A 17926-nucleotide genomic window follows, 5' to 3' on the forward strand; every position below is an offset into this window, starting at 1 on the left:
TGTAAAGGTGTATGTAGTACACGACTTTAGTGCAATATAAAAACAACGAAAGTCATGTAACAACCCTAAAGTCAAATATCCAGGCAAGACTTTAACTTTTACCAACACGTAACTCAAGCCGTGCAACTCTAGCTAGGATGACTTCACTCAAAATTTAAAAAAAAATGTTAACCAACAACAAATTAAACTAAACAAAATTGTGTTTGAACCACACAACTTTTTCATCAACACATAAGTCGTATTGGCCAAACATGACTTAATTACATTCTTAGAACAATGTTGTACTTTATGATTTGGATTAGAGATGTGGGGGAGTGGAAAGTTGAGGGTGTGTGAGAGTGGAAGTGTGAAGTTTTGAAAAGAAAGTTGAGGTTGTTTGGATTTGGGTATGTTATAGTGGATGCCTGAACAATTTATTGAAATACGTGAGTAATGTGATGATGGTAAGAGTATTTTAAATTATTTTGAATAATGTAAATTTTAAGATTACAAATTTACCCTTGTATATAAAAAAGAATAAATAATTATTAATTTTGTGCATATTTTACTTAATTAAAATAATTTAAAGTTTCATTTATAAATAAAAGAAACAAATGTAAAATTCGAAGACATAATTAAATATAATTTTAAATGGAAGTATAATTTTTATTATTTTCCATTTTATTAATTTAAATTAATTTTGTTAATTAAGTTAATTTATTTAAATAATTTTAATATTATTTATGATTCTTTAAATTATGTTATGTATATATATAAAATTATTGTTAATAATGATTGTCCAAAAACGTGAGAAAGGAAGGGCATCATGGTTTTTACATGCATCTTACATGATTTCCATCTCATTTCACTCTTCTTTCTCTTCAATTATGAGAGTACCCTCAATACTCCCATCTTTTCAATCACCCTCAACCTCAACCTCTCTCTCTCACAGAAGCAAACGGGAGTGACACCCATTCATCCACCCTCAATAATTTAAAAAAATGTATTATATAGCAGTAGATATTTTTTTGTTTCTTTATTTATCCATTTTAAAAGAAAATTTATTATATATTTATGCAAATAAAAAATAATATATTATAGTAAATAGTTTTTTATTTGCAAATAATATATGAAGGGGGATATTATAGATATTCTAACCCATGTAGAATCAAAAAAATCTGAAGAGGAGATGATCACGGAGGAAAATCACCAATTCTTTCACAAATCCAATAACACATTTACATTGAATATTTCAAAAGAAAAAAGTTTGTTTGATACCATATTTACATTAGAAAAAATTAGTTTGTTTGACACCTTAAACAATAAAAAATAACTATTCTTTGAAAGAAAATATTATATTATACTAAAATAATAATTTATTTAGTACGATCAAAATATCATTCCTGATTTTGAAAATATCATGTTACCACCATAAAAAAAAATTACCCATTTTGAGAACGAGGATATGAGAAATGATGCTTAGATGTCAAAGGACATAATCGTCATTACACTCGAAATTTGAAAATAAAACGGTTTTGGAGACGAGACACCTTGTAAGAAGAGGAAACGGAAGGTTGTAGGAAAATAGTGTCGGAGAGGAAGGAGAAAGCGCGAAAAGGGAAAACGTTGTGGAAGAGGAAAGGTTCAGATCATCTTTTGAGGAGAAGACGTGGATGTCGGACGCAGGTGTTGGAGAGGAAGGAGAAAATGCTGAAGGAAAACTTGTTGGAGGTTGAAGGGACAAAAACCACGAATCCGAGACACCTACCTTGCCAGTATAAATGAGTCGGACGATCAAATGAAGGTCCCTCCGGATTGTCAAAATAACCACCTTGAAGCAGAGGGTAAGTTTCTGCTACTATTTTTATGCAGAATTTGTAAAAGATATACTTACTATTTGTTAGTATTAATTTTGAACAGTTTTTCTTCACTCATTTAGTAGCTAAACACTCATTTTAGTGTGAAAAAAAACTTGCTGGCAACATCTCATTTCAATATCGATATACTAGTGTCTCTCGTGTCTAAATCACTTGGTCACATATTTCGTGTCATAGAGATGGGGAAACTGCATTGCTTAGAAAGAAAAACATGCGCCTAATACATAAACAATGAAATTGGTATTGGAAAAGTTTATCTAAAGCTATATAGGGAGAATTCTAATCATATTGTTCGTTGTCACAAGCTGGATAATTGATATATGCATGTTAGGGATTTTTAATGCAATAGTATTTTTTGATAATATGTATGAGAGTTAAACTTAAGGTTATATTATCATATTTGAATTACTAATTTTCTATTGTTATGTGCACATAATTTTTACTGTAATACAAGTGAAGGTGTTTGGATGACTTGTGAATGACCTTCAGATTGCTTTGAGTTGGTTGCTTCTTTTAATGAAAGAGTAGCCTCTAATATCATCTTTGACCAAAGTTTTTAAACTACCAATTCTGACTGGTAGTGTGGAGCTAGATCAATTTCTTATTCAGTTTGAAGCAACTGTGCACAGTGACTTCCCAAATTACCGGGTATACTTTTTGCCTTTCTAGGTTTTCAAATAATATTGACTGAAACTTACTCTAGATATTCTTCGCAGCCCAAGAACTATGCCTCATAGTTTATTTACTTTAAATTGTTAATTTGGAATATTGAATTTGTTAAAAAGCTGATTGTGCTGTTATTTTTCTTGGAAATTAGAATATAAATCATATATTGTTGGTGACGACAATCACTGAATTTGAATAAATTGATTGGCTCCTAACAATTTATTTGTTTTATATAGAGGTGGATTAGTATTCAAAAGTTTTTCGTATTCACTTATTACTTCTAGTAATGGTAATGGAAATATTTCATGTTTGAAAATTGGATATGTGATTGAAATGGAGGTACCTTATTATGCATAACACTAAGCAATATAGTAGGAGCTGATAAAAAAAAAAAAAGCAATATAGTAGGAAATTGTGATTTTGCTACAGGAAACTTTGAGGCTACAGCCTAAATGTTGTGGACACTAAATATGATAAAGGGTAGTGAATTTGCGTGGAGGCATAACACTTGAATTTGTTGTTTAAGGATTTGGGTTTCGCTGGCTTGATTCAGGTTATAGTCTAATTTCATGACAAGCCAAACAAAAATTACTATATCTTTATTTTGCCAATTCAATTAACCCATATATATGTTACTTGTATTACTTTATTATGTTTGAATTTTTTGATTCATTTGGACACCTGGTGTGATAACCCTTTTAGCAAGTTTAATATATTATACCCAAGATCTTTCTGAATAAATTTTTTATAGTCATCATAATTATCAAACCCACTTCTGCTTATTTTTGTTTAGAAGGTAAAAAGTTAGCAGCATTTTTTACCTTTGCTACAATGCCTTTTATGGATTGGCATTTTAACAGTTTGATATATGGCAAATGTTGATTTTCAGTTTCATCAATTATATGTTCATGTTTGTGAGCATATGCAGTGGCGTATTATCTTGGAGTGTATGTATAACTAATGGTATAGTTTGTTCTAGAATCATGATGTTACAAATTTGGATGTTGTAACACTCTCAACACTTGTTGAATTACTTTTGGAGCAGGTAGCTCACTGGTTTGAAGTCGTTCATGACATCCTCCCATGACGTTGTACAAGTTGCACAACTCCCCTTTGTGTTCTGAGAGTGGGAGCAACAAGTGATTCAACACAATGCTGATGTGAAAGAAACTCCTGTCATAACAAAAGATTCTTCTCCACAAACTCTAGCTGCACGCGTGTTCAATCTCCTTTTTCATCTCCTCTATTAATTTTTGTCGTATCTTCGATGCCATTTCTGCTTTGGTATCTGCGACGGGGGAGGAGGATGAATTTCGTGGTGCAAATATGAAATATTGTCAAATTCCAACTCCTTTTCCAATTGCACAATCATTAGACTTCAACCTAATTAGCTTAAAATCTTGCATTGATATTAGGTTCTTCACATTTGAGGAATGTCCTTGTGACACTTTCACACCCTTTAGACATTGATAAAAACTTATTTTTTCATCTTTTGACATGTTGTAACAGGCTGAGAGCAAATATGTACACTTACCCATTTGTATTTGTGTCAACTCGCTTTATATGTTCATCTCAATCAAATATAAACGAGCCTTTAGATCATCCTTCATCTTCCCGTTAATGTTAAGAAATGTATCAATTACACTATCACACACACTCTTTTCAACATGCATTACATCTATATAATGTCCAACTTCTAACTTAGACCAATACAAAAGATCGAAGAAGATTGATTTTTTCTTACATGTGTTTGTCACAAATGACTTCTTTTTTTTTACTTACCGAAGATGTGGTTTATGTTATTTACCTTTTCATAAACCTCAACCCAAGTTAACGGAGTTGGTGGACTTTCAATCTTTTGATGTCCATTAAAGGTCTTTTTCAACTTGTGGTGAGAACGATGACTTCTAACAAACCTTTGATGTTGAAGATATATTGTCTTCCTTCCATGTTTCAATTGTTGAGAAGCGGTATCTTCTTCGCATACTAGACATGCTTTATGATCCTTAACATTATACCCTGATAAGTTACCATATGCCGGAAAGTCATTGATGGTGCAAAATAACATCTCATGCATCTTAAAAGTTTCATTACCAAATTCGTCAAATATTCAACATCTTGATCCTACATTAACTTTAAATCTTCAATTAGGGGACTTAGATAAACATCTTATGTCATTTCCTGACTGTCTTGGACCGGATATCATCATAGACAACATCTTCATGTATTTTCGTTTCATGCACGATCCAGGAGGTAAGTTGTAAATAACTAGTAAAACATGCTATGAAATGTGATTCATACTCAAATTACCAAATAGATTCATTCTGTCTATAGCTAAATCAAATCGGATATTTCTAGACTTTTTACCAAACTATGTAAGTTAGTCATCAAAATTCATTAACATTTAACATTTAACTGAATGAATCTATTAATTTTTTTATTCTATTAAGTATTCAAAAAATTTATATAAAATCTCAGTAAAAGATGTAAAGTGATAATATAAGTGATAACTATTATTATTATTATCTAACATATAAAAACAATAAAAATAAATTATTATTTTATATTAATCACAACACTTTACATCAATTAAGACATGGAAACAAATAATTAAGATGATGAAGTAAGATATCAATTACCAAAAGAAAAAAAATGACAATGACTGAATTAAAAAATATAAAAAATTGAGTATGAAAAAAATTAGAGACTTAATTAAAAAAATTCAGTTTTAAGAGAAACTTGAAACTTAATTAAACCAGATTAAATATGTTTATTTGATAAGCTATAGAGGTTTGATAGCTTGTCTGGACCAAGTCGAAAATCCAACTGAGAGAAGGATTTTGGAAGCTGAGGAACTTCGCTACCTTCACTGGGGTTGATCATGTCAATCATAGAGGCCTGTAAAAGTGCATTGTAGTGGTTTATGTTCTTAAGAGCATTTGGGTTACCCTCTGCTTTGGGATTTCTCACACTGCCACTTGAGAGAAAAGCTGGGGATAAAGATGCATTTGTGCTCCCTTCATTCGTGAATTGTCTTGAACCAGATGATGTGCTGCTAGCACTATACCCAGTTTCTTGACCCTGCTTCTGTTGTTCTACATTCTTCTGTTAATCACAAAAAAGGTACATAATTTTTATGGTTACTTAGTGTCTTATGCTACACATATTTACCAAAAGTACATCAAAGATGACTCACCTCTTTCGATGATTCTGTATCTTCACGGGGTTGTTCAGCAATTTGGTTTTTTCCTGATTCAGCTGCTTCACTTTTACTCGTTTGAGATGGTTGCCCTCTTTTAGAAACCCTGTGCCTAGATCATGAAAACCATTAAACATTTAATATTTTCAGTCGTGTATATGAAATCAAGTGATTTACTCTGTTGCCAACAAAAAACGAATAATTTAGTTCATATCATGTTCAAACCTCATAATGCAGAAATATCATGTATTTTGTCCTCTAACTCTTCATCTCCTTTAGTAGTGCAAGGAATGGTTTAAGAAAACCTTTTCCATTATATTTTTTTACCTCTAAAATTTCACAAACTTTGCTATCCAATTTACGAAACATCATAAATTTTATGTGGAAATAGAAAACTCACCTCAATTACCTTTTCTCTTTCGAGTACCATAATTTAGAGAAATCACTTTTTTTTTTGTAAATTGGAGGTTAGAATTTGTGAAAAAATTTCCTTGTGCTTGGAAAAAATGTAAACAAGCCATCTAATTAATGTACCTTTTGCTTTTCTTAGTTTGTAAGCGTTCATCGTCGTCTTTGTGGATTACTGGTAAAGCTGAAGGGTCACATGCTAATGGACTACTTAGGAAGAACTGGAAGTAGTAAAAAGTTAGCACGTGGCAAGTTGACAGCAATAAATATTGTTAGTGCACACAAAAAATTTAAGAAAATTTGTTGGAAATTTATGTGAATACAGAATTATATTCTGTTTGTCGGATTAAAGTTATCCTCCAAAAAGAACTTTGCAAGATTATTTTGCTATGGTCACCAAAACAAATTTCTCTACCCTAGCATTATAAGCTCCATTAAAAAGAATAATTAATATTATTTATTAATTTAAAAATAAATAAATAAAAATAAACACTAAATTAAATAAAATATAATTTTAAAAACAAAAAATAATTAATCATTAATTAAATTATATATTATTTTAGAAAAAAAATATTGGTATATAAAATAATTTTTATTATTAATAAAATTTATAAATTAGTATATAATTAACTATTAATATTTTAGCTATTAATTACTTTAAATTTTAAAATTGATAGTTAAAATATTAATAACTAATTAAATATTAATTTATAAATTATTTAGACACTAATAATTTGTTAGTTTATAAAATAGTTTTCAATTTAATTAATATAATTAATTATTTTGTTTTTCTAAAATTAGTTTTTATTTAATAATTTTTTAGTATTAAAAAATAATTTTAAAATGTGTCTATGAAATTGTATCTGTTTCGAATTATCGATCCAGAAATTATATATAGGAGCCTCTTGACTAAAAAAAACTTCATTACAATCAATTTTAAAGTATCAAAAAAAAAAAAAAGTATCAACACCATTCCCAAACTTAAATAAAAAAAAAGTATGAATCAGAATAAACTGAACTGAAAGAAAAAAAAAAGCAAGAAGATGCATAATTAGCATTAGCAGATGAACATACTTGAGTTTGAAGGGCAGAGGCAGCACTTCCACGATTTGTGGGGTTGAGATCAAGAAGTGTAGCCAAGAGTGCCTGGGTAGAGGAAGGAAACTTGTGGAAGTTCTCTTGGTAAGAAGCTTTGTAATGTTGTGGAGGTCGATAGCTTGTTGTTAGCTTCAGTTTTTTAAAGTAATCCTCTGAAGGAGAACCACAAAGTTTGAAGATCATCTGAATCTGTTCAACCTGCATATACACATTAAATTCTTACTACAATCACCTTTTTCAACATAAGATACGAACAAAAAATCCAAAATTGCAGGATTAAGAAAATAAGTCCCACAAGTTTCTGATACAATTTTATAAATAAAAATAAACCCTAGATGTGAAATTTTCAGTTACAAAGGACTTAAATCATATCATTAATTATCATTAGATTACAGTTACAATGACAAGTAGTGCTCTTGTAAAGTAAATATATAAATTTTTTTTATCCCATTTAATTAATTTAATAAAATTCCACTGGACTAAAATAAAAGTTTTAAAACAACTCATCTTTCACTTGCTTGTAATTGTTTTTTAAAAGAAGGCTTTCAAAACATCAAGACACAATTTCTTTATATTATTAAAACACAAAGTAAAATGTATTTGAAAATTAATATATGTAGTCATCAAATTTAAAGTTACAATGAAGTAATTGATTAAACATGTCCTTTTATACCATTTTACAGTACTTGTCAATTAATTTAGTAGCTAATTTTAAAAGTATTTTTTATTTAATTACCAACAAATAAAAACATATTAGATTTGTAAAAGACATAAACAACCATGTATAATAAGTCCATCCAGAATAAAATTAAGAGGAAGGAGATAGAATTAAAGAGAAAAGAACAAAACCAAGGACTCCTCTAACATGCATCAGACATGACCAAGACCATGGAAACTGTAATTTGTAACCTTCTCTCTCGGAATCGTACGTAAAAGGAAACATCTTTCAACCGCAAAATAAAAACATAATATCCAAATTTAAAAAATTGGACGGCAAGGTATTATTTCCTCAAAACTATGATGTTCTCTGTATTGTTATTTCCTTTTTGTTTCCACTAACCTTTTGGGCCTTCATCAAACTCATACAAAAGATCCTTTTAGAAAAAATTCAAACAGAAGAGGACAATTGGTTTTTCCGTACAGTACGCATATTTTCAAGATTCGAAACATGGCATAAAGAGATCTTCCAGATATTTTTTGTTTCTCTTAATGCCGGATTTTGTTGGTAAAGATAACGGTTGATTGCTATTTATTTTGTTTCTGATGATAAAATAAATTAGTCATATTCCCACGTAAGATACCATGCATAAAGTAGACAAGCCACAAGGTTGGATCATAGGATTGGGTTCATCAATTTGTGTACTTTCTTAACAGAAAAAACTTGGTTATAATAAAACGCTTTTGAAATTATTGTAAACATGTGAACATGCATGAAATGGATGTTGATGAGAGAATTATTTTTCACTTTGGAATCTAAAGGTACCAAAGTTTTACCTCTGTCCTGCCAGGCATAATTGGTCTTCCAACAAACATCTCAGCCAAGAGGCACCCTGCACTCCAGAGATCAATGCTATATCCATAATCGGTTGAACCCAAAAGAAGTTCTGGAGCTCTATACCAAAGTGTTACCACCCTATTTGTTAGAGGTTTTTCAGATTCAATGGAAGTTGCAAGTCCAAAATCCGCAATTTTCAGCACCCCTCTTCTGTCTATTAACAAGTTAGAAGCCTTAATATCTCGGTGCATAATTCCCCTCTCGTGACAGTGTTGGAGACCACAAAGTAGCTGCTGCATATAGCACTTGATCTGGTACAAAACAAATTAATAAAAAATACTGCATTATTAATTATGTCACAAGAGACTGCATACTAATGACAAACAACCTATGGTGATCATTTACTCAATGTATATAACCAGCAAAGTATTGGCTTACAAAACTCTTAAAAGCTGAGTTTTAAGTTTAACTTAATCCCAAAAGTTTAAATGTGTTAAGGGTGATTTCTCACTTATATACAACATTAAGAACAACATATCTTAGACATGAACTCTATAGTGCTGGATGACCTATATCAGATAGTCTAATAGACTCAAAGCAACTAGTAACATAGTTCTAAGCTCTAAAGCTTAGCTTATATGTTGACAAGTATCTCTCACCTATATTCAATATTTTTATTATGTAAATACTTTGACAAACTACGCATTGAAATGCATCAATTTATGAATTGCTCCATGTTGTAAACATATCACCACTCTTTTATTATATATCATTAGTGTTGGAAAATGAGGTAGAAAAGCGAACCTGCGGTTCGGTGAGTGTCTCCCCGGGTCGAGAGATAATGCGTGTGAGATCAGACTGCATGAAGTCAAAAACAAGATAAAGACTATACTGCATCCTCGATGTAGCTAATCCTCTAAGCTTCATGACATTGGGATGATCAAGCTTCTGCAGCATCATAATCTCTCTTGCCATAAACTTTATGCTTTCAGAATCCGATGTGTCAAACCGTACCTTCTTCAAAGCAACAATCTTTCCCGTCCCCTTCTCCCTTGCTTTGTACACATTGCTATATGTTCCACGTCCTATCTGCATCCCAAATTGGAAATCCATTTCAGTTACTCAGTGCAAACTTCCATCACAAATTTAATATGTTGTTGGATCTTAATCATCTGTACTAGAGTTCATAAATAGATTCTACTGAAATTTTGAGTATCATAAATATTCTTGGCTTGATGCATGCCATATAAATGAACTGAGCAAATATTTCATCACACAATGTAAGTTAAACAAACAAGGTTAATGAAATTTTCAATGTGAAAATATTTATAGTAAAAGTAGTATCATGATATTATTATAATTTAAAGAACTGGATTATTACCTTGGCAAGTTTTTCATAGGAATCAGCGCTCTTGGGAATAAGTTTAGCCAGAACGTTGATGGGGATGTTATCCAGTAACCACTTTGGCCACCCTTCCACAGATTCATATTTGGACTCCTTAAAATCCAAATCTTTACTACTCTTACTTTCTTTAGCAGCATCAGCATCCTCACATAACTTATTCTTCTCTTTTTTAGCAACATTTTCTCCTCCTCCTTCTCCTACAACAGCTCCACCTGAATCCTTATTCACACTCACACGCACTCTCTGAGTCTCCCTTTTCACCCTCTCTCCCACATTAGAGGAGCGTGGCCTGGAACCCTTGCGGCTCAAAACTCTCTTCACTGGCTGTTTCCGCCTCTCAGCTTGGGGAGGGGGAGAAAACCTGCCACAAACGCATCCCATGAAACCTAGGAGCAGATAGCAACCGGGTGATAGTGATGTCTCATGAAACTAAAGTGATATTAATAGGGTGGAGAGTTGGAGTTGTTGGTGAATTGATGAGTAGAGTAGGAAAGGATTAAGAAGAAGATGGTAAATAGAAGGTTGAGTCTAAGCTGTGCTGGCATGTCCAAGAATAGTGAAAAGATGGTGAGAAGTCCTATGCAATGTGATTGAGTGAGACACTTGAAATTTAATGATTGGATTATTCATTAGACCCACAACTATGGTTGGTACTAACGAAACGGCAGCATGGAAACTGTTTCCTCACAAGACTGGTGTTATACTACACAAAGTCAAATTATTAATTAACGTATTCAATATGGATGAAAGAAACTGCAGGGAGAGGCTTAGACAGGTAGAAAGTAAGTGAAGAGAACAAAAACTACAATTGACTTTATTAAACACAAATCAAATTAACCTTTACTTTTCAAACTTATCAAAACGTTTTTTATTCTCATTTAAAATAGATATAATCGACTACATCTTCATATGTAATTAATAATTAAGAGAGCTTCAGATTACACTCTCATCATCCAATACTTTGCAGTGAAAAATTATTTAAATTAGTTTTATGGATTCATATTTTTATTTTTTTTTAAATTTTAAATCAAATTCAATTGTATTAGTAAGGAATGGTGAATTTCAACTATAGCATTCAGTTTAAGTGAGAAACATAGGGATTTTTAGTCATATTTAGGTTCTCCATTTTTATTAAATATAGATTACACATTAAAGGTCAATCTTCGGTATTTAAAATTTTAGAGAAGAAAATAGTAGGATTATTATATTTCATGTTTATTGTTTCTTAAGATTCTTTCCAAATCCATTTTTATCTTTTTAACTAATTGGATTTGACCTATGATACCTCGAGCCTTAGAAGCTTATAATTGCACTTGACCGAACTGTGACACTGCACTTCTATATAAACCATCTTTTTATATAGGAATAATTCACCAAAGGTTTAAAAGATATTTTACTTCCATTTTACAATGTGTTGAAGGCAACAAAAAAATGGTGATCCTGAACTAAATCATTCAATCTTGCAATGTGTTGAAGGCAACAAAAAATGGTGACCCTGAACTAAATCATTCAATCTCTTATTTTACTTTAAATGATTTTTTATTGAACTGAGTATTGAGCTCAACACCATTCCAAATGTTTTACTTGAAATGGTTTTTATTTGATTGGATCAAACATTGGCTCGACAACATACCAAGTGTTTTACTTGAAATGGATTTATTGGACTGTCGTCACCTTATAGCTTCTACTGTACCTCCACAGGTCAGGCTAAACGACAATTTTGTCCTTAAAATATAAATTTTGAATTTTACAATCTAAAATATTTGTTTTCTTTAAAAAAAAACATATTCTGGATTACAAAATTTGGAAGGTATTCCTAGATTTCGAAATATATTTTGGATTATACAATCCGTAACAACTCCTTACTATAATATGTATTCCACATTGTAAAATTTAGAAGGTAAACCCAAATCCAAAATGTTCTTTCAAGTATATTTAAAATGTGTTACGGATTCGACAATTCGAAAAACACTTCCAAATTCGGTTTTAATATCATGTTCACCTTACCATGAACTTAACTTTAATCCATATAACTAATTTTAATTGGAAAATTTTACATATACACCTTTAAATTTTCCTACAGTCTTCTAACACTTAATAAAAAATAAATATTTATTTTTTAGTCTATTCATTTCAAATTATTTTATATTTTAAAATAAAAGTGTCATACCATTGGTGGGTATTTAGTAAGAAATGAGGTGCTTGAGTATCATCACCCATTTTAATTTATAAAAAAAATCTTTTTTTTTCTTCTATAATGACAAAGATATACAATCGAATATTAAAATTAATAATTACCATCTAGCTCAATCAATATTAGCTCTGTTTAAATAAAATTCAACTTGATATAAAATTTAGTTTTGAAAGACTATGATTTATGTTTTTTAATTTAAAATAATTTTTTATCCAACAATACTATATTATTATACTCTTAATAATAGAAGATTAACAGGAGATAAATAAATAAAGTCTCAATAGTTTCCATTTTTCCTTCCAAATTGTTAAAGCAAACAATTACTAAAATTGAAATGATCAAATGCATATTTAAAAGTGAAAAGTGAAAGAAACTCAGCAACAAAAAGGTTACAGAGCTATATACCCTTAATATACCAAAGGTTCCAGAGAAATTTGTCTTTTTTCTTTTGTCTTTTCACCGTCTTTTTGCATCTACAATATCCAGTTCTCCACTTTTTGAATAAGCAATAATAACTTCTCCAATGTATCCATTTGAGCTGCCACCAAACAAATCCACCTATGCTAACACTGGTTTTGCACTGCATGCCAATTCAACTCTTAGCTGGCCATGCTTTTTTCTTATATATATATATATATATAAACATTATAACATGCACAAAATAAAACACGATCAGCATAGGGTTGATTATTTAATTAAAAAATTTATTGACACTATAAATAGAAAATAATATACATTTGATTTGATACTGTTTATAATAATAATAATATTTTTAAATTAAAAAATAAAATAAAAAATAAATAAAATATTAAGATGTGAAGTGTATGTTTTTATTATTGAGAGTGCTAATATAAAAAAAAAATCTAAGTATCAATTTCATTCTTGTTAAACCCAGGCTTTTTTACTGTGTCTATCTTCACATAACACATTTTTTTACTAAAAAAAACTGTACCTAATTTTAATCTATATAATTATGTTTACCTGCTAAATTTTAGTTTTTAGTTTTTGGGCATTTTTTTTCAAAAGTGAAAAAGTGGAAAAAAAGTCAATATCCTATTTCAGCTTAAATACATTTCAATTGTTTTTATTAAAATTTGTCACCAATGTAATAACAAAAATTAATACACTACTAGAACTTGCAAGTTTAAGTATCAACTCACTACAAGAAAAACGCGAATTACATACAGATTATTACATACGGATCAAAATCCGTATGTAAGGTTCCTTCAACAATCTTTCAGCAACCAAGTAAAATTTAACCACTACACTAAGCAAATTCTTTAGTTTTATTATGATTTTTATTATACTTATTATTATTAATAATACTAACAATATTAATAATATTAATAATACTAACAATATTAATAATACTAACAATATTAACAATATTAATAATACTAACAATATTAATAATACTAACAATATTAACAATATTAATAATACTAACAATATTAATAATACTAACAATATTAATAATACTAACAATATTAACAATATTAATAATACTAACAATATTAATAATACTAAAAATATTAATAATACTAATAATAATAATAATACTAACAATATTAACATATGAATCACATTTAATTTATCTATAATCTACTTGAATCTAAACATAATTTATTATATTATCTATTAGTATGAATCAAATTTAATATATGTCATACTCATAGTCATCATATTACCTATTACATTAAAATCAACTATCATATTAATTATTATTTTACGATCATATTGACTTAATTAAGTTCATTATAGGTAGTTGGTTTTACGTGTTATATATAATAAAGAATATTGTCAACAAACAATATTATCTTTTAACATAAAATGATGATTTTTACATTAACTATTAATTAAATCTCTAATACAGATTACTAGTTAGCATATCATTATAGTTTAAACTATATTAATTATTCCATAAATCTATGTAAAAAGTTGTTACTAAATAACTCTTTCTACTAATATATAAATCATAATGACAAAGTGATTAAATAATTTATAATTAAAAATATTTTAAAAATTATACATTATATCAATTTTAATCTATGTAAGTAAATATTTGAAAATAAGATTTTTTTTATCGACAAAGAATAAAAAAAATTAAACAAAACATTTTAAGGATATTTCAATCCTTATACAAGAATCTCAAATCAAAAAAGAAGTGTAAGATACAAGCACCTATATAGCCATCTAACAAAAACTTCACAACTACCTATAATAACCTATATTTGAAAATAAGATATCAAATAATTTTATATTAATATATATATAATATGAAAGTAAATTTAAATTTAACCATGAGTTTTAAAAAATTAATGATTAAATAAATAAATATATTAATTAATATATATATATGTATTTATAGTATTAAAGTTATATTAATATTATATAATTTCTTCCTTTTTCTCTCTATCTATCTATATCCGGATAAAAGTAATATTACTCAAGTCAAATAAAACTACTATACACACACAATAAATATCTAAATGTATATTTATATCAAAATTAATATTAATAATATGAATATAATATTGATAATATGAATATAATATTAATAATATGAATATTAATACTAATAATATTAATAAATATTAATAATAATATGAATATTAATACTAATAATAATAATATTAATAATAATATTAATAATAATATTAATAATAATATTAATAAATATTAATAATAATATGAATATTAATACTAATAATAATAATATTAATAATATTAATATTAATAATAATGTTAATAATAATATTAATAAATATTAATAATATGAATATAATGTTAATAATAATATTAATTATAACATTAATAAATATTAATAATATGAATATAATGTTAATAATAATATTAATTATAACATTAATAAATATTAATAATAATATTAATAAATATTAATAATAATATTAATAAATATTAATAATAATATTAATAATATGAATATAATGTTAATAATAATATTAATTATAACATTAATAAATATTAATAATATGAATAATATTAATAATAATAATAATATAAATATAATTTATTTTATTATTATTATTAATAATAATTATATTAATATGTATAAATTATATTAATATGTATAAATTATATTATATGTATAAATTATATTAATATGTATAAATTATATTAATATGTATAAATTATATTATATGTATAAATTATATTAATATGTATAAATTATATTATATGTATAAATTATATTAATATGTATAAATTATATTAATATGTATAAATTATATTAACATGTATAAATTATATTAATATGTATAAGTATAATAAAAATGATAATATGACCAAAGAACTTGTCTGGTCTAGTGGTCAATGCTTTCCCGGGTCACTGGAAACATTATTTGGGGCTTAGTAACTTAGAGTATTTAAAAAAAAAAGGTAAAAAATAATATTTATTCTTTGAATAATTTGTATAATAAAAGGTATATCCTAACATATTATCCTTATTTTTATGGAGGAGGTAATCACAAAACAAAAACTAAGAAAAGATGTGAAGAGAAAGAAAGAAAAAAAGGTAAAAAATAATATTTATTCTTTGAATAATTTGTATAATAAAAGGTATATCCTAACATATTATCCTTATTTTTATGGGTTGACTATCATCTTTCAAATTCAAACTTGAAAAGTTCAATACTATATTTTTGGACAAATAAAGCTAATAGATGGGATAAATTTCATATTTACCAATTTAATCATTTCTAAATTATGCGTATGTCATCTTATAAAAAATGGAAAATAAATTCACTTTAATAAAAACTAAAGAGTTAATCCTATCAAACTTACCAGCCTATTTTTTTTCAAGTTAGGAGAGTTATTATTCTTTTTTCTATTAAGTTGCAACTATGCTTTTTCAGATTTTTTGAAGTTGTTCTTCCTCCACGGTTGTACCTATCAATTTCTATTGAGTATGATGCAGATCTTGTTACATAATCTTCATAGCATAAAAGACTATAAACCAGTAACAATTCTCTAAGGAACAAATGAAATATTACAATACTGAGATGCATGCTTGTCGGGACCCTTTGTGAAGTATGTTTTTATTTATGAACAAATTTGGTTGTATTATTTATTGATGAAATGAGATGCATTAGCACTCAAATGTAAAGCACGTCATAGGTAATTTGTATTACAATATTGATGATTTTTTTTATTTTAATGTACAACATTGTACACAAATGTACGTTGGACAATAGTGTAAAAGGGTTTGAACACCCTTAGTGTTCTATTATATTCTATATTTATATTTTTGTTGGAACCTTTTGTAAATGATGTTTTTATTTATGGAAAAATTGATAAATGTTTTGGTTGTATTGTTTATTGATGAAATGAGATGCATTAGCACTCAAAATATAAAACGCTTATAGGTATTTTGTATTACAATATTGATGAAATATTTTTTTATTTGCTTTAATGTGCAATATTGTACACAAATGCACGTTGGACAAGTTTGAACACCCTAGTGTTCTATTCTATTTTATATTTATATTTTTGTTGGGACCTTTTATGAATGATGTTTTTATTTATGGACAAATTGATAAATGTTTTGGTTGTATTGTTTATTGATGAAATGAGATGCATTAGCACTCAAATGTAAAGCACGTATAGATATTTTGTATTACAATATTGATGAAATAATTTTTGTTTGCTTTAATGTGCAGTATTGTACACAAATGCATGTTGGACAATAGTGTAAAAGGGTTTGAATACCTGTAATATTCTATTTTATTCTATATTTATATTTTTGTTGCCGATACAAAAAAAACTACTAAGAGTGTTTTTTTGGGTTAGTAAACAATATCAGGTTAAGTTGAGTTAAATTTCCATCCTTCTATATTATACTAAGTTCAACTAAATCCACACTTGAGTGAATGGATTGGATTAGGTTAGGTCAAGATGTTGAAAAAAAAAATTGTTAAAATTTATAATTTTCAAGTATCAACCTAATTAAAAATAATATCATATTTACAAGTATTAATTCAGGTTTCAAGTAACTTAATAAGTTCAGGCGTAAGAGGTTTGTCCAAACTAATTCAAGATATCAAAATAAAAATAATACAAATTATTCATAACACAAGTATAAGAGTGAGTCTCAAGTCATTGATCATATTAAATTATTCACCTAAATCATATAAAAGTGAGTTGGTTTGGGTTAGAGTGAGTTAGTTTGAGTTTTCCAATCATAAATGAAACTCAACTTAATATAATTGGATGAGATTGAGATGAGTTAGATTATGAGTAATGTAACTCAATTAACATTTATATTAAATATGTAATTAAATTTAAAAGAAATGAACGAAGATAGGATATTTTCTATTGAGTTATAATAAACTTATTTAATTCATCTTACTTATTTTTTTAGGTATAATTATCATTTATGGTCCCTACATTAAGGGTCAATGGTTCATTTAGTCTAATAGTTTTTAAAAAAATCAATTTCGTCCTAAACTTTTTTAAATTTATGCAATTTTGTCACTTCTGTTAAATTCACATAAAGGATGTTAAGTGATGTTGACGTGACATACAAAGTTGACACATTTATAAACATGTGTCTCCACATGTAATCTACATTAATCCTTCTTCTCCA

The 17926-nt window shown here is 27.6% G+C and overlaps 1 protein-coding gene and 1 long non-coding RNA gene across 4 annotated transcripts; one reads left to right on the top strand and one right to left on the bottom strand.

The window, feature by feature from the left end:
• Positions 1-1532: 1532 nt before the first annotated feature.
• Positions 1533-4124, top strand: LOC137821145 (uncharacterized). Of its 3 annotated transcripts, none has more exons than XR_016515358.1 (3): positions 1533-1823; positions 2346-2504; positions 3568-4124. It is a non-coding gene; the product is annotated as an uncharacterized LOC137821145 (long non-coding RNA). The 3 variants fall into 3 exon arrangements; XR_011082750.1 differs by having other exon boundaries at positions 1535-1823; positions 2311-2504; XR_011082749.1 differs by having other exon boundaries at positions 1541-1823; positions 2316-2504.
• A 934-nt stretch (positions 4125-5058) lies between these two features.
• LOC137821409 (putative serine/threonine-protein kinase At1g54610) lies at positions 5059-10594 on the bottom strand. Its single transcript, XM_068625993.2, has 7 exons — positions 10104-10594; positions 9527-9811; positions 8722-9033; positions 7204-7425; positions 6256-6350; positions 5719-5833; positions 5059-5627 (listed from the first exon to the last, which is right to left on the bottom strand). The coding sequence occupies exons 1-7, from the start codon at positions 10506-10508 to the stop codon at positions 5283-5285; spliced, it is 1779 nt and encodes a 592-aa protein (XP_068482094.1). The 5' UTR covers positions 10509-10594; the 3' UTR covers positions 5059-5282.
• Positions 10595-17926: the final 7332 nt, after the last annotated feature.

Source organism: Phaseolus vulgaris, chromosome 9 (genome assembly GCF_051622355.1).
Source record: "Phaseolus vulgaris cultivar YP4 chromosome 9, ASM5162235v1, whole genome shotgun sequence".
NCBI classification, from domain to species: domain Eukaryota; kingdom Viridiplantae; phylum Streptophyta; class Magnoliopsida; order Fabales; family Fabaceae; genus Phaseolus; species Phaseolus vulgaris.